The sequence below is a fragment of the Rhinatrema bivittatum genome, chromosome 1 (genome assembly GCF_901001135.1).
Source record: "Rhinatrema bivittatum chromosome 1, aRhiBiv1.1, whole genome shotgun sequence".
NCBI lineage: Eukaryota > Metazoa > Chordata > Amphibia > Gymnophiona > Rhinatrematidae > Rhinatrema > Rhinatrema bivittatum.
In genome coordinates, this window is record NC_042615.1 from 96,502,843 (window position 1) to 96,521,396 (window position 18,554).

An 18,554-nucleotide genomic window follows, 5' to 3' on the forward strand; every position below is an offset into this window, starting at 1 on the left:
ATCTGCTAAACACGAGATCCAGCAAATACTACCTCAAGTGCAAGTCCACCTCGAAGCCTGACGACAGGTCTCGATGTCTCCTTGTACAGCACACAGAAATGCGGCTAAGACTTTACCGCTCCCGCTCCCGTGGGAGGTTACATGATATCCAGATTACATCAGCCCCTCCAGTTGGACACCTCCTGATCTCCCAACTGGCTGGATATCAGAGCAGCCACCCCACTTTGTACCAAGGTTCCCGGTACGCTACAAAGGTTCCCAGATGCTACAAAGCGCAAAGGGGAGTTTTAATTATACTATTCTTTCTTTCAACAGAAAGTAGTTACTCTCCGCCCATCCTGGACCTCAGAAATACCAACTTTCTTCAGAAGGCACAGGTAAAATGGTATCTCTAGTCACCATGCTTCCATATCGCAGTAAGTACATTACCTCTAATCTTTCTATGTGCTTCATGGTGAGTCAACAATATTACAATCCCAAGCTCTGCCGGTTGTACCAGCTTTGGCAACTGGGGTATTTTATGGAATCACTATCAGTGACTGTTATTTCTCTACGGAGTGCAACATCATTCACGCTTTTCCTTGCATGGACAGCTGCATAACCATAGTCAGTCCACGCAAGGAGCTCTAACTTCTTCATGACTCACTATAAATTTACTACCTGGGATTACTGTCACTGCCATGAATCCCTTATACAACACTTCTGGACTCCACAGTCACAATGACCTTCCTGTCCAGCATCCGCGCAGACATTCTAATAAATTCTTACATGTCCCTGCGCGCATATTCCATAACCTCAGCCCCTCAATTCTTCATTGTGGGGCCATGGGGTTTTTTCACTATGCACTTTCCTCATAGATGCAAAACTGCTATGGGTTAGATTCAGTGAATTTCCATTATCAGTGGGTCTAAGCTGTTCAACCGCTTTCGTCCCTCATCCATATTGCAGATCTAGAACCAAAACCTAATCTGATTCTGCTCATGCTCGCATTTACTCAGGGTTGTAAAGTTTGACCTAAAATCTTCTCAACCCAATATGCGTCTATTCCACTCTAGGCACAGTTTCACATGAACTTCCTGGAGCTTATAGCCATGAGTTATACCCTTATGCCTTCCAATATTGCCTCTGCAACAAATCTTTGTGCATACAGACAGACAGCATAGGGTCAATGTGCTTTCCATCACACAAGCACGCACAACCTCTTAGCTGCTCTGCAAGGAAGCTGCGCAGCTCTACCCTTGGCCCTTGCTCACTCCATGCATCCTTGGGCCACTTATTTAAGAGATTTACTGAACACACTAGCAGACCTTCTCCATGTAGGTTTCCATCCTCTCGAATGGTCTTGAATTACATGTGTAGTGGGAAAAATCTTCTAGCACTGAGGTCAACCGAACTTGCCCTCTGCATCCGAATCGAACCATATGGTGCACATATTCTACTCCCTACACATGTTTCCAATGTGTTCCCATCAAGGGCCTCTTAAATGTGTCTCTTCTGCTGTCTCTCATAGTCAGCACACTTCTAATGCTGGACCGGGACGGGATTCACTGTTCCTCAGACCCACGTCCTGGCCGAGACCAGTATGCTTCCCATACTTCTCAATCTATCACACCAGTAAACAATTTGCCTTCTCACCAGTCAGTCACAAATCGTAGACTCACTGATGTTCTCAGGTACTGGTAGCATCACAAAACCTTCCACACATAAATCCTACCATTCAAAATGGCATGATTTACCACATGATGCATACAAAAGGGTATTACCCTTTTTCTTTTTTCTATACCACTCTTTTCTCTTGCTCCCTCGGATTCTGCTCCCCAGACATCCTCCACATAGCTACACCTCTGTTTCAGTTGATTTATCGTTTGGGAGTGGGGATACCCGATTAACAGTAAACCCCTTCTGAGTCAGCTTACCATGGATTATCCACTGATCAAGCCGCCTCTATTTTCACTAGTCACGGAATGAAACCTATATTTCGTGCTTATAAGTCTCATACGTTCTCCGTTCGAGCCTTTCCATTCCTCTCATTTCACAGTTTGGCATGGGAAATTCTTTCTCTCATAGCCATCATTTCTGCCAACAGGGTCAGTGAGTTATACACCTTGTTATATACTCATCCGACCCTGTGTTCCTCTGTGACCGAGTGGTTTTATGTATTCAACTTCATATCCTTCTTAAGGTAGACGTTGCATCTCACTTTATTCAGAATATACTCTGCCCATGTTTCCCAACACCTCTCTCTCACCAAAGCAAGAGGGTTTTTCCACTCCTTGGACAGTAATAGTGCACTTGCATTCTATCTAGATCGCACTACACTCCATAGGAATTCCACCTAACTCTTTCCTTCTGTGGCAAGAGTCAAGCTGCGAGTTCCAGTGGGCAAAAAGACTATTTCCTCCTAATTGACGGTCCGTATCTCTTTTCCTACCAACAAGCAGGCATTTCACTATAACATTGTGTATAACCACACTCTATTGCATCCCAGCCTCAATAGCTTCCCTTCGGCAGGTGCTGCTTGTACATATTTATCAGGCTGCAACCTGGAGCTCTCTCCATACCTTCGCAGCCCATTATTGCTTTGATACGACTAGCCGGCATGCTCCATGTTTGGCCAGTCTGCCTACTCCTATTCTTTTCAGTTTAACCACCCAACATCCTTCCACCAACCCGTTAAGGGTTTCAGGATGCCCTCCGTTCCAAATTCCACCCCCGTCATTGCATCTTTTTTTTTTTTTTAATTATTTCTTTATTCAAATTTTTGTTCAAAAACTCTTTAAACAAACTTATATAAATAATGATGACACGAAATATACAGTAACATAATATCAAACTTTGCATATAATAATTTCCTGTGTCTCATTAACTGTCTAATAAAATGGGGGGCCCCGTCATTGCATCTTTTGTGAGTCTTGGGTGAATTTGGTGCACCCATATGTGAGGACTACCGTCCTGTGAGAAAGCAAATGTTGCTTACCTGTAACTGCTGTTCTCACAGGACAGCAGGATGTTACTCCTCACGAAATCCACCCGCCACCCTGCGGAGTTGGGTCTGTATACGTTTTCACTTTTATTTTAGTTTCGCTTGCGCTTTTAGCTATAAGACGAGACTGAGGGAGACACCTGTGGTTCACGGGGATAATTGCAGGCTGAGCATGCTCAGCGCACTCAGTGTGCCAGTGTCGGTCAAAGCTTTATAGAAACTTTGACAGAAACGTTTTCCATACAGGGCTCCATCCTGTGATGTCACCCATATGTTAGGACTAACATCCTGCTGTCCTGTGAGAACACCTGTTACAGGTAAGCAACATCTGCTAAACAGAGAGTAGGATTAAATGATCAATTTTCTCAGTGGAAAAGGGTAAACAGTGGAGGACCGGTGCTTTTCAATATATATATATATATATATATATATATATATATATATATGATCTGGAAAGGAATACGACGAGTGAGGTTATCAAATTTGCGGATAATACAAAATTATTCAGAGTAGTTACATCACAAGCGGATTGTGATACATTACAGGAGGACCTTGCAAGACTGGAAGATTGGGCATCCAAATGGCAGATGAAATTTAATGTGGACAAGTGCAAGGTGTTGCATATAGGGAAAAATAACCCTTGCTGTAGTTACACTTATTGTTTGTAAGGTTTTGGGTGGACCCTTGGACACTGTGACAGATGACTATACCCATTGGGGGAAGTCCCGTGAGGGGCCACAGGTCAGGCTCAGCTTTAGGACACACAACACAGAATTATATTTTATTAAACAGAGTTGAGAAGCCACCAGAGGTGGCAGTAATGAGTAGAGATGAAGCCCGGCAGGGCTTGTAGTCCCTCAGGACACTGGAACAGCAATCCCTCAATAGCTGTGCTGTAGTGGAGAGAAACTGAGATAGTGAGTACAGTGGAGCATACATAGGGTTCTGGTATAGAGCCTCGTAGGTTGATTACTCACATAGCAATTTCTCCTGGAAGGTAACACAGAAGCTGGAATAGAGGTAGGCCCTCGAGGAGCGAGTACCTAATTCCAGGGAATAGCTCTGAGGAATAGCTGGTAACTCACTGGTGTAGGCAGCGGTTTCTTCCAAGCAGAAGTGAGGAGCTCAGGCAGTGAGTCAGGGAACATGGGCCCTTGAGGAGCGAGTACCAGTTCCAGACAGTGACCTGAAAGAAAAGAGAGAGGCCCCCGAGGAGCGGGTACCCCGATAGAGTAAGTCCAATTAAGGAGAGGCAGAGTAGCTAGGTACGGAGAGCAAATCCCATCCGTAAGGAATCCCTTGCTATCTCAATTAGCTAGCAAACAGAGTAGGCTTTTGTATCCGGGATGTGTGACATCATCACAGGGGGACGCCCCTGAGGTTCACGCCAAAGAAAGCATAAGAAGCAGGGCCACGTGGCGCGTGCACCCAATGATAGCTAAACAACATGGCGGGATGCAGCGCCCACGCCGGACCAAGGATGCCAGAGAGGACGGCAGGCAGACGCCGCGGCAGCCCGACGTCCATCAACCGCGGGAGAAGTCGCAAAAGAGGTAAGGAGGGCAGAGTGGAGATGTCTGGCAGCGACAGTCGTAATAGTACACCCCTTCAAAGGGCGGTCTCCTCTGCGGGTACTAGGTTTAGGCTTCAAATGATGCGTGAGATCAAATTGACGGAGCATCTCTTTATCAAGGATGTTAGCCTGAGGCTCCCAAGAGTTTTCTTTGGGGCCGAAACCTTCCCAAGAAAAAAGGTATTTGTGTTTTGCCTCATCTTCGGACATCAAGAATCTCTTCGACCTTAAATTCTAGGTCATCTTCTGCTTTGATGGCAGGTGGTTCCTGCATCTTGGAAGAGAATTCACGGAGTATGAGAGGTTTCAAGAGTGAAACATGAAAAGCGTTGTGATGTTTAGTCTGGGTGGTAGCTTCAGACTGTAAGTGATGTTGCCAAGATGTCGGAGGATTGGAAATGGTCCAATGTAGCGAGGAGCAAAACGAGTGGAAGGTAACTTCAGTCTGAGATGTTTGATAGATAACCAGACTTTGCCACCAGGTTTGAAGACAGGCGTTTGAGAATGGTGAGCATCATAAAACTTCTTAGCATGGTCACTCGCTTTAACTAGCATGTCTTTCGTCTGAGTCCACAGGTTATGGATTTCATCAGCAGTAGATTGAGCTGCTAGGGACGTCACTGAGAGCTTCAGTGGAAGTGGTGGTGTTGGAGAGCATCCATATACCACTTCAAAAGGTGCTGATCCAGTTGATGTTGCTGAAAGAGAATTGATGGTGAATTCAGCCCAAGGCAACAGTTCAGCCCAGTTATTCTGACTGCAACTCACAGAGGCTCAAATGAACTGTTTTAAGGTTCTATTCATCCGTTCTGTTTGGCCATTTGATTGAAGATGATAGGCTGAAGTGAAGTCTAGAGAGATGTTGAATAACTTGCACAAGGCCCTCCAGAATCTTGCCGTGAATTGAGATCCTCGGTCTGAAACAATGTGTCTTGGTAGGCCGTGAAGGCGAAAAAATGTGCAATATGAAGAGCTTCGCAAGCTCCAAGGCTGAAGGTAAGCCAGGCAGTGCCATGAAATGGGCCATCTTGCTGAAGTGATTGACTGTTACTCAGATGGTATTCATCCCTCCAGAAAGGGGTAAATTGACTGCAAAGTCAGTAGCGATATGTGACCAGGGCTGTTCCGGAACTGGCAGTGGTTGCAGCAATCCCCATGGTCAGCCAGAAGCAGGTTTGTATTTGGCACAGTTGGTACAAGATGCCACGTAGGATAGGGTATCTTTCTTGATAGTAGGCCACCAATAGAACTTCTGGATCTTGAGCAGGGTATGGCATTGACCAGGATGGCCAGCCAGCTTGGAATCGTGCGCCCAAAAGAGCCCTTTCTTCCTGAGGTGTTTAGGCACGATGGTCTTACCAGCGGGCACAGAACGTGTAGTCGCCAAGATGACTTTCTTCGGGTAGTGAGTACAGTGGAGCATACACAGGGTTCTGGTATAGAGCCTCGTAGGTTGATTACTCACATAGCAATTTCTCCTGGAAGGTAACACAGAAGCTGGAATAGAGGTAGGCCTTCAAGGAGCGAGTACCTAGTTCCAGGGAATAGCTCTGAGGAATAGCCTGTAACTCACTGATGATGTAGGCAGTGGTTTCTTCCAAGCAGAAGTGAGGAGCTCAGGCAGCGAGTTAGGGAACATGGGCCCTCGAGGAGCGAGTACCGGTTCCAGACAGTGACCTGAAAGAAAAGAGAGAGGCCCCTAAGGAGCGGGTACTCCGATAGAGTAAGTCCAATTAAGGAGAGGCAGAGTAGCTAGGTATGGAGAGCGAATCCCATCCGTAAGGAATCCCTTGCCATCTCAATTAGCTAGCAAACAGAGTAGGCTTTTGTATCCGGGATGCATGATGTAATCAAAGGGGGACGCCCCTGAGGTTACGCAAAGAAAGCATAAGAAGCAGGGCTGCGCGGCGCGTGCATCCTATGGTAGCTGAATAACATGGCGGGATGCAGCACCCAAGTCGGTCTGGGGATGCCGGAGAGGAAGGCTGGCAGATGTCGCAGCAGCCAGACATCCATCAACCGCGGGAGGAGTCGCAAAAGAGGTAAGAAGGGCGGAGTGGAGACATCGGGCAGCGACAGTCGTAACATACACGATGTTAGGTTCCATATTAAGAGCTACCACCCAGGAAAAAGATCTAGGCATCATAGTGGATAATACTTTAAAATCGTCTGTTCAGTGTGCTGCAGCAGTCGAAAAAGCAAACAGAATGTTAGGAATTATTAGGAAAGGAATGGTTAAAAAAAACAGAAAATGTCATAATGCCTCTATATCACTCCATGGTGAGACTGCACCTTAAATACTGTGTACAATTCTGGTCGCCGCATCTCAAAAAAGATATAGTTGCGATGGAGAAGGTACAGAAAAGGGCAACCAAAATGATAAAGGGGATGGAACAGCTCACCTATGAGGAAAGGCTGAAGATGTTAGGGCTGTTCAGCTTGGAGAAGAGATGGCTGAGGGGGGATATGATAGAGGTCTTTAAGATCATGAGAGGTCTTGAATGAGTAGATGTGAATTGGTTATTTATTCTTTCTAATATAGAAGGACTAGGGGGCATTCCATGAAGTTAGCAAGTAGCACATTTAAGACTAATTGGAGAAAATGCTTTTTCACTCAATACACAATAAAGCTCTGGAATTTGTTGCCAGAGGATGTGATTAGTGCAGTTAGTGTAGCTGGGTTCAAAAAAGTTTTGGATATGTTCTTGGAGGAGAAGTCCATTAACGGCTATTAATCAAGTTTACTTAGGGAATAGCCACTGCTATTAATTGCATCAGTAGCATGGGATCTTCTTGGTGTTTGGGTAATTGCCAGGTTCTTGTGGCCTGGTTTAGCCTCTGTTGGAAACAGGATGCTGGGCTTGATGGACCCTTGGTCTTACCCAGCATGGCAATTTCTTATGTTCTTAGATTTCCTACCAGGGGATCGTCTCACTCCCATAATGGTGATTCCCAAGCTAATGCATGACTGCCCAGTAAAGACAGCATGAAAGTCACTTTACTATGATCCAAAGGAAACTGGTGGCCTGCAGTTTAAAATGTATTCTACACCAGTTGATGAAACCTTAGCAACCCTTAGAGTCGCCCTCCTACTTGGGCTGTGGCAGGAGATGCAGCATGAGGCAGCTGGAGTAGGCACCAGTGCAAGTGTAGGGGCACAAACCAACATGGACTCCATTTGCGCCACAAAGCCTTGAAGGATGCTGGTCATGTTATCGAGCTTGACTTGCAGTTGCTGGACCTGGAGGGCTAACCCTGAGATAGCCTGAGCCAGGGATGAGTCCACCGAGCTTATGGCCTCAGCAGACTTCATGGATGTGAGCCCTGGGGCTGTGCCATGGTTGTTGCAGCCTAGCAGATGAACCCGCTAGGCCCATACTGACAGATGGTGGACTTGTTCAACTGGGACTGGAGCTGGAACTTTACCTATATCAACCCCATTCCCCGCAGGTTGAGCCTTTGGGTTCCATGAGCCAGAATGGCTTAGGTGAAAGTCTCATAAGGTGCAGTCAGATGAAATCAAGATGTGGGCAGTGTTCAGGACTGGCAGCTAGTAGACAGTATGTGGGTCCAGGCCAAGGTCGGGACAGGCTGCGAACAATCAGCATTCAAGTCCATGCTAGAGGTCAGGGCAGGCAGCAATTCAGAAGCAAAGTCAGTATCTGTAGAATACAGACCAGGAATCAGGCCAAGACAGACAAGACAGGGCGAGGCAAGACAATGGAGACCAGGACAAAGCAGGCTGGGTAGGCTAAGGAAAGGGAGGAGAGGGGTGGGGCAAGGCAGGAAAAAGGAAAGGCAAGACAGCAGGACAGTGAGACTAGACAAGACAGTGAGGCAAAAAAGGTAGCAACACACACTGCAAGGCAGGAGGATCTGTTGCTGAGGTGGCGTTATAGTGCATCGCTGAGGTTTAAGTAACCGTGACATCATCCATGTGCGCTGTGTCCTGATTTCATGATGCAGTGCTTATTAAGGAGTACTCAGAGTGCACGTGTGCGCATGCTTAGGAACCTTTGAGGAGGAAGGCAGCATGGTGTCAGCAGAGCACCCCGGGTTGGGTGAGAGTCAGCCATGGTACAGTTGCTGCGGTTAACTGTGCATGACACAGAAAGTTTAGCAAAAGGGATGAACATTTTGTTGTAAATTGTTGTAGGTATCATTCATCAAATAGTCAATAATGCAGCAATTTCACATTCGACTTTCTACCAATGACCCTGCAAAATACATTTTGAAAATCCAGCTAGTGGGGGGACAATGGGTCCAATGTACCCATGTACATTTGCACCTGCTTTGCAATTGGTACAAATGAACCATCTTTCCACCCAAGTGCTCCTTGTACTCACAGACAAGGGTTTACAGTGGGGCTTTTCCCTCAGGTAAACTAAAGAGATGTGCTTCATTTTTTTATCCCGGGTCAGCCAACCCGTGGAAAACATCGTTTTCCATTGGGTTTTTTTTTTTTCTCAGCAATTTTCACCGAACCCCCCCCCCCCCAAAACCACCCAACCCTTAAAATTTAGTTATTTATAACTTCCCCCCACCCTCCGGACCCCCCCCCCAAAACTTGCCTAAAATCCGTGGTGGTCCAGCGGGGGTCCCGGGAGCAATCTGCTCTCGGGCCGTCGGCAGCCAGTAAACAAAATGGTGCTGGTGGCCCTTTGCCCTTACCATGTGACAGGGGCTACCGTGCCATTGGTCAGCCCCTGTCACATGGTAGGAGCAATGGACGACCGGTGCCATTTTGGAAAATGGCACGGGCCATCCATTGCTCCTTCCATTTTCTAACTAAATTTTAAGGGTTGGGTGGGGTTCGTTTTTGTTTTTTTTAAATAAAGGTGTCCTGTCCGTCCGCCCCCCACGCTAACCCAAACAACGAATTTTCCCGAAGTTCGGGGAAAATCCGTCTTGGTATTCGGGTCCTCTGACCCATGCTGAATTGGACTATTTCTTTGAAATAGTCCAATTCGGCAAAAATGATTGCACATCACTAGTAAACTAGCTGTTTGCCTGCAGGAAAATAAAATAGTGAGTGGTATGGGATGAGTAAAGGTTAATCAGTTGTTTACTCTTTCAAAAAGTGCAAAGACTAGGGAACACACAATGAAGTTACTGGGTAATACATTTAAAACTAATAAGAGAAAATATGTTTTTTCTCAATGCATAATTAAGCCCTGGAATTAATTGCCAGAGAATGTGGTCAAAGCTCATAGTGTAGTTTTATTTAAAAATGGTTTGGACAAATTCCTGGAGGAAAAGTCCATAAACCATTATTAAGGTGGAGTTGCAGATGTCTACTGCTTATAATTGGGATAAGCAGCTTGGAATCTATCTACACTTTGGGATCCTGCCAGGTACTTGTGACTTAGATTGGCCACTATTGAAAACAAGATACTTGATCTGATCCAGTATGGCAAGTCTTATTTTCTTATGACTCCTGTTCCCATGTTTGTTGTACTTAGTAGAATAATTTACTGTTTGTATTTTCTGTTATATCATGTTTTGTTGTAGTCCACTTTACTGTATGTTTGAATATTGTGCTCATTTTAAAATGTTTTTTTTTTTTGGCATTCTTTAAGGTGATACCAACATAATTTCTTGTAATAGATAACCATTGATTGATTTGGCAAAGTGTCCCCAAAAATTAAGAGGCAAATAATTCACTGGTGAATTCTGAACACAAAATTACGACTACTAAATTAGTTCTAGAAAGATCTTTATATAATGTCACAACTCAGATGGTGCAATTTGCTGCTCACTCCACAGAGGAGCAATAGCTTGGCATCAGAGTAACTTTAAATCTGTTCCTCGTTTAGAGTCTGATCTACTAATCTGCAAAATATTTTCATGAAAATGTTTTTCACATGAAAAATATCATGTGAAAACCCCACAAATACACAAAAATGTGGGTGTTTTACATGAATTTTGTCTCAAAAACACCTTTTGCAAGTGTCAGAGGAGTTTCTTTGGTCAGCCATTATTGTTCTGGAAGCATGCCCAGATGAGTAAGGAGCAAGTGGAGAATCACTCCTTCCTTATGAAGATCCCAAAAGCTATTGGCTAGGATTTGGGGGTTCAATGGGTTGGGAGAGCAACCCCTAATTGAATTTTTCAATGATTTTGTGGAGCAAGGGGTTGGGACTTAGCATGGGGCTTTAAGTTTGACATTTCTGCCTGCAAGGGGCACAGTGATGCAGGTGGGAAGCAGGGAAAGGCATACTTGGTGGTGGGGGGGAACTTTGCACAAGTCATGAGGCCTCTTTAAATCCCCATAGTAGTTCATGTGAGCTGACATTTTTCTTTCCAAGTTTATGAAGCTCCTGGCCATGTCAATGTGCGAAAAGAAGTGGTTTCCCACAATTTTGCTACAAATGCTAAAGTGCTCAGAGCTTTTTAACATCTGTAGCAAAATTCTGTACAAAACAGCCGCTGTCATAGTAAATGCTATGGGTTAATACATTAGCCTTTTTGGCAGGAATGTTGCAATTCAAATTAGATCGAAACTATATAAAAATGAATTCAACATCAAAGGTTCATAGAAATAATTTCACCTGAAAGTTTTTATCCCAGTATTTATTCCATCTGTCTGGGCAAAAGTCTTAGCAATATTGTACAATAAAAGAGTAATAGATAAAACCTCATACATGTTGGCAGAATAATCCAGGCTAATATTCACTCAAAACTATTTGTTTAATTAGCAGTATTTATTTGTGGAAAATAATTATAGCAATAACAAGTCTTAAGCATAGAAATCTTTACCTGTAATTATGATATGCAATATAATTACTGTTTTTTTCCCACATTTTAAAGGACTCATGCCTGCTGCATACCAGCCTTCATATACTGCTTCAAAGTATGGCATTGTTGGGTTTACACGCGCTATAGCTGTGAGTACATCTACAAATTCGTCTCATTCTTTAATATTCTACTAATCTGGTCATTATTTTTATGTCTATGTGGAACATTGAAACACATTGAAATTCACCAGAGGCCTCTGTTCACTGTCCTGCTTACTGGATGGTCGGTGCCATCTTTAAAAATGGCGCAGGCCATCCAGTGCTCCTACCATGTGACAGGGGCCGGCCAATGGCACTGATACCCTGTCAAATGGTAAGGGCAAAGGGCCATCGGCACCATTTTGATTAGTGGCAGCCGACAGCTCAGGAGCAGGAGATCACTCCCGGGACCCCCACTGGACCACCAGGTACCTGTAAAATGTTTTTGGGGGGTCGGGAGGGAGGGGGAAGCAAAGGGATTAGTTTTAAAGGGTTGGGGTGGGTTTAGGGGTTATTTCCATGTGCCGTTTTTCCCGCCCTCCCCCAAAACGATAAGAGAACCCCCCACGATCAATATCATGGGGTTTTATTATCGTTTCGGGGGTGCCCCCGATTTCTGACGATTTTGAAAATATCGACGATATTTTCAATCGTCCGAAGCCCGATTCACATCTCTACTTCTTTCCTCTCTCTTCAGCTCATCATCAGTAAACTCTGACCCGCATCCACAGCTTGACCCCAGCACATTCTGACCATCCTCACCATCCTGACTCTCAAAACTCCCTTCTCCCTTGCTCTACTTGGTCCCAGCATACTCCTGAACCCTTTTTCTAATCCAACCCAACACACTCTGATCTTTTTCCCCCAAATTCGACCCAGCACACTCTGACCCTTCACTCTCAGGGCTGCCAAACAGTTTTTATGAGATATAGCATCTTATTCAATAAACATTGTTTTCCATTGACAAAGGATTGAGAAAAGAATAAGGCTGATAGTTGGATTCATTTGGTTTAAGAAAAGGTTAATTTGCATATAAATACCATTTAAAGGTAAAATTTACCTTACTCACAGCTTGATGCTTTTTATATATAATATTGTGAAGGAGTGTGTTAGACCTTCCTTAAAAGCTCGGAACTAGGCATTTAGTCTGGTCCACCTTAAGCCACAGACAGGAAAGAAGTTCCTCTCTGAGGGTATTCTCCTTAGAAGGATATAATAAGCTAGGCTCAGGGAGGACATGGAAATCACATGGAAGAAAAGGAAGCCTAGGGAAAGCTAATACTATTGAACTTTGAGTTATATTGCTGTCTTTATTTGGTGAACTGCAAAGGTAGGCCGCAAAACTACTTTTGTTTTGTTTTCTTGTCTTTAATATTGAAATTTATGAGAGAACAGCCAGAGTCCTGTTATGAAACGGAGAGTGGACCTTTGTTCTGAGGTAGAGTTTGCGCTACCGAGAAGGAAGTAAACCCTCGTCTGTCTCTACCGTCAGATGGCGAGGCCTGTTGAAGATGTTGAGAGGACGACTTCACCCTGGAAGCTCGTGATCTCCCCCCCAGGAGGAGGCCGTAGGGACACGGCCACTGGGACTTAGGCGACTCCCTGAAGAATGAAGATGGTCTGGATGCAGACGCCTCCTGCAGGTCGAGGGTTCCAGATGGCTGGCTCCTCCAGCAGGTTGTGAGAAGTCCAGGAGTATAGTAGAAGAATAGTCCAAGTCCAGCCCAAGGGTCGAAGTCCAGAGGAGGGTCGAAAGCCGGTCCAGGAGCAGACGGGAGAATGGTCCGAAGCCGATCCAGGAGCAGAGAAGGAGAAGGATCCAGAGCCAGTCCAAGTCGATACCAGAATACACCACCATCTGTCCGAGGGTCAGGAGCCAGAGAATCAATCCAACAAGGAGAAGAGCAGGAATGGAGCAAGGAGAGGATCCGGAACACTAAAACAGGAATCAAGCACAGAGCCTCAATACCAAGGCAAGGTCTGGGTGTCAGACCTTGCCTTAAATACAGGATCCAGGAGGAGGAGTTCCAGGGGGAAGCCATGACCATATCCGGTCATGGCTCCTTTAAATATCGACAGCAGTCGTGCGCGCGGATCCTGTGAGGCTGAGGGGGAGGAGCCAGACCGCCGAGACCATGCGGCTGAGAGAGGCAGCAGCAGCGGCCGCGAAGACGCCGGAACAGGGGATTCCTTGTACCGCTGGAGCCTCCAAAGCTCAGGGTGAGCTAATCACATCGTGGCCGTCGACCTGACCCTGGTTGCGGCCCGCCGCAGCCAGCGGCCATGACACCCGGCCGTGGGGCACCGCGACCAGCGCTCATAACAAGTCCAGCTTGAGTCAGTTCTCTGGCTAGACCAAGACCACTTACAGTGTCACATATAGTGTCAGTTTGGGGATTTCTGCGCTAAACCTTGCACATGCAGAGAAATATTCCTAAAAAGAAGAGCCTTGATGCAACTGTGGCCAGAGAATATTTTACAGCATGCTATGCAGGGTAGCTTTGCTTGGAGAGAAGGACTTGTATGTTGAGTCAGAGCCAAAAGGCAGGGGCTTTTTGTGTTTTGGTTCCTCCTTGAGGGAAAGTTTTGTTGTGTATGCATTTCTGAACAGGGAAGAGCCCTGCAATAAAGTGTTTGTGCAACTGTAGCCAGTTAACTAACATGGAATGATTACTACAGCCCCACATGGAAGGGCAGTAGCAGCTCCAGAGATAGGATAAAATCTTCATGAACAATATGGCCAGCAGCTGAGAGTGTTGAATTAGCAGCAGAGGATGCTGACGCAGATGGCCCAGGCAATACATGCTACCACAACACGGATAACCTCAGTGTCTCCAAGGTTGTTTAAAATGAAGTCACGGAAAGTCCTGGAATGTTTTCATAAATAAATTTGAAAGAACTACCCATATGACTGGTTGATTAGAAGCTACTTGGTCCACCTACCTGGAAAATCTACTTACTAGCAGCAGCCAAGCTGCCAATCCAGATGGGAGAGCCAGCTACTCCAATGTCAAAACTGATATCCTGGAAAGGGAAGGGTACATGATGGAAACATACAGGAAACAATTCTGAAGAAGCTCTCTATAGCTTAGGTCAGTTCCACGAAGCCTATTTCGTCGGTTAAAAAATGCCGGATGGAAGTGGCTACAACAAGAGGTAAAGAAAGGCCTTGAGGTAGCCAATTTTGTCTTCCTGTTGTTGGTCCTGGATTGGCATTAGAAATGGCAGATGCCTTCCACCAGGCCCAATTGATGTTGGAATTAGTGCAGGTTCCCTGTTGTGACAGTAAGAATGCAGAATACTAGCAATGCATCTCAGAGCAGAACAGCTCTGGTTTTGCACTCAGGTCACAGATTGCAGCCTCCTCAACTTGTTTCAACTATGGAAAGATAGACCATTTAACCAAAGACTGTCACCATGAAAGGAGCGATTCTATGGACATCAGGTTGGTGACACAGTCCCACTGTAGGTTAAAGTACCCACTAGCAAAGGAAAACCTCTAAAAGTGGGACAACAACCAGATCGGAAGGGATAAAAATGATCTGAGGTACCTGCATCAACAAGTATCAAGATTATTGATGTTTTCCCCTCAGAAATCTCAACAAATTTCTAAAGAAAGAAAAGTTCAGGATGGTTTCTCTAGGCACCATGCTTCCACTTCTTCAAACAGGAGATTGGCTTTGTTCTCTGGATCTTCAAGACGCTTATGCTCACATTCCAATATTCCCTCCTCATCACAAATATCTGCGCTTCATGGTGGGTCATCAACATTTCCAATACAGAGTACTGCCATTCAGACTTGCCTCTGCTCCCAGAGCATTTACCAAATGTCCAGCAGTAATAGCAGCACACTTGCACAAGGAAAGTGTCCATGTTTTTCCCTACTTAGACGACTGGCTCATCAGAAGTCAATCTCAACAAGGAGCTCTAACTTCTCTCAGTCGAACAATTACTGTACTTCACTCCATGGGCTTTCTCATCAATTATCAAAAGTCCAATCTTACTCCATCTCACCTGCTTCAATTCATAGGAGCAGAATTGAACACCATCCTTTCAAAGGCCTTTCTACCCGAGGATCAAGCAGAAACACTGTCCCTGTTGGCAAACTCGATTCACTCAAAGAAACAAGCAACAACTCATCAGTTTCTAACCTTACTAGGCTACATGGCCTCTACAGTTCATGTCACTCCTATGGCAAGGCTAGCCATGAGGGTAACTCAATGGACTTTAAGATCACAGTGGATCCAAGCCATTCAACCACTGCATTCTCCAATTCAAGTAACCCACCAGCTACGCTCCTCTCTACTTTGGTGGGTGAACAAGGACAATCTGCGCAAGGGCCTACCATTCCAACAACCAGTCCCACAGATAACTTTAACTATAGATACATCCACCTTGGGTTGGGGAGCTCACATAGACACTCTCCAAACCCAAGGTACTTGGACAAAGCTTGAAGCAATGTTTCAAATCAATTTCCTGGAGCTTCAAGCTTTACGTTATGCACTGCATGCATTCAAGGACTGCCTTTCACATAAGACTGTTCTCATCCAAATGGACAACACAGTAGCCATGTGGTACATCAACATACAGGGAGGTATGGACTCGTATCTCCTTTGTCAGGAAGCTGCACAGATTTGGGGCTGGGCCCTGAACCACTCAATGTTTCTCCGGGCCACTTATCTGGCAGGCATTCACATCTTAGTGGCAGATCGACTCAGTCGTCAGTTCCAACCACACGAATGGTCCCTGGATCCCTCATTAGCGACCAGGATATTTCAACGTTGGGGACAACCAACAATAGACCTCTTTGCGTCAAATCTGAATCACAAAGTGGACAAATTCTGTTCCCTACACAAACAGAAAAACCAGCCAGCCAAGGACGCCTTTGCTCGCCCTTGGAACTCAGGTCTTCTATACGCGTATCCTCCGATATCGCTCATAACCAAAACTCTTGTGAAACTACAACAGGACAAGGGGTCCATGATACTCATAGCCCCATATTGGCCTCGACAAGTATGGTTTCCCACACTTCTAGACCTCTCAGTCAGGGATCCAATTCGCCTGGGAGTAGTTCCCACTCTCATAACTAAGGATCAGGGTCGGTTGCACCATCCCAACCTTCAATCCTTATCCCTGACAGCATGGATGTTGAAAGCTTAATCTTACAATCACTCAATCTTTCCACCAATTTATCTCAAGTGCTTATAGCTTCACGTAAACCTTCCACACGAAAGAACTATTCTTCCAAATGGAAAAGATTTACTTTGTGGTGCAGGCAAAAGAATATTGATCCTTTCACCTGCCCTGCTACTTCTCTACTAGACTACTTATACCATCTTTCAGAATCTGGTCTCCAGACTTTATCTGTAAGAGTACACTTAAGTGCAATCTCAGCTTACCATAACAAGATAGGAGATGCTCCAATATCCATACAACCTCTTGTCAGTAGGTTTATGAGAGGTTTAACTCAACTTAAACCACCAATTCGGGCCCCAGTCACAGAATGGGACCTGAATCTGGTCTTAACAAGACTCATGCGTTCTCCTTTCAAACCCATGAATTCCTGTGATGTTACATTTCTCACATGGAAGACTATCTTCCTCATAGCCATTACATCAGCAAGAAGGGTTAGTGAGTTACAAGCACTTGTCACGTTCTCACCCTACACGAAATTCCTACATGACAGAGTGGTTCTCCGTACACATCCAAAATTCCTTCCCAAAGTAGTTTCGGGGCCGCTGTATGTGCACACATCAAGCTTGTAACTACAAAAGAGACCCACTGGGGATTTGGCTTCAGAGAGCACTGTTGTCCCAATATACGTGAGTCTGAAAAAGTGATCCCAGGCCCACGAGGCTGTGCCTGGATGTATACTAAAACTGGGACCGCTGTATTGTGCACACACCAAGCTAGTAACTACAAAAGAGGCCCACTGGGGATTTGGCTTCAGAGAGCACCGCTGTCCCAATATACCCAAGTCTGCAAAAGTACCCCCAGGCCCACGAGGCTGTTCCTGGATGTACACTAAAACTGGGACTGCTGTATGTCCATTCACCAAGGGGCGGATTTTAAATGCCCTGTGCGCGTAAATCCATGTGGATTTACGCACGCAGGGCCCTTGCGCGCCGGCGCACCTATTTTGCATAGGCCGCCGGCGCACGCAGAGCCCCGGGACGTGTGTCGGGGGCGTGGCCGCGCAGAGCCCTGGGACGTGTGCGCGCAGAGCCCCGGGACGTGTCGGGGGCGTGGCCGAATGACGCGGCGTTTTGGGGGTGGCGACGCAGGGCGTGGTTTCGGCCCGGGGGCGAGGCCGCGGCCTCCGGACCAGCCCCCGGGACCGGAACACGGAGCGGGGCAGACGGCCGACACGCGCAGATTTACGTCTGCTTTTCGCAGGTGTAAATCATGGAATAAAGGTAAGGGGGGGTTTAGATAGGGCCGGGGGGGGGGGGGGGGTGGGCGAAGGAAAGTTCCCTCTGAGGCCGCTCCGAAATTGGAGCGGCCTCGGAGGGAACAGGCAGCACGCGCTGGGCTTGGCGCGTGCAGGTTGCACAAATGTGCACCCCCTTGCGCGCCGACCCCGGATTTTATAAGATACGCGCGGCTGCCTGGTGCGCAAACAAAAGTACGCGATCGCACAATTTTTTAAAATCTACCCTCAAGCTTGTAACTACAAAAGAGGCCCACTGGGGATTTGGCTTCAGAGAGCACCACTGTCCCAATATATGTGAGTCTGCAAAAGTGCTCACTGGCCCACGAGGCTATGCCTGGATGTACACTAAAACTGGGACCGCTGTATTGTGCACACACCAAGCTTGTAACTACAAAAGAGGCCCACTGTGGATTTGGCTTCAGAGAGCACTGCTGTCCCAATAATATATATGTGAGTCTGCAAAACTTTCTAGTGCCCACTGATGCCCAGTGAGTGCACTGTCTTCCTGGCTTAAAAGAGCACAAAAAGACAGCCTGAGTTAAATAAAAAAAAAACAAACTGCAGTTAAACAAAATGGATGGCTTGCTTGGCGCAGCAGCAAAACGAAGAAATATCTTTTTCAATGGAAAATTCTATCAAAGTAGCTAGCAACTGAATATATCTCTCACCCACAAAACCCAAATCCTGCTTGCAACCTACCCCAAGATGTAAAATAAGTAAAAAAAAAAAAAAAAAATGCCACTGCTAGCAGCTTCTCTCAGTGGCACAGACAGAGAGACCGTCTCAGAT

General features: G+C 46.0%; 1 protein-coding gene across 4 annotated transcripts in view; it reads left to right on the forward strand.

The window, feature by feature from the left end:
* Positions 1 to 18,554, forward strand: part of HPGD (15-hydroxyprostaglandin dehydrogenase) — a 306,229-nt gene that overhangs the window by 255,976 nt on the left and 31,699 nt on the right. For all 4 annotated transcript variants that reach the window (XM_029577562.1, XM_029577483.1, XM_029577727.1 and 1 more), the window contains one exon: positions 11,367 to 11,443. In XM_029577562.1, the coding sequence (XP_029433422.1) occupies positions 11,367 to 11,443 (77 nt within the window). The remainder of the gene's footprint in view (positions 1 to 11,366; positions 11,444 to 18,554) is intronic.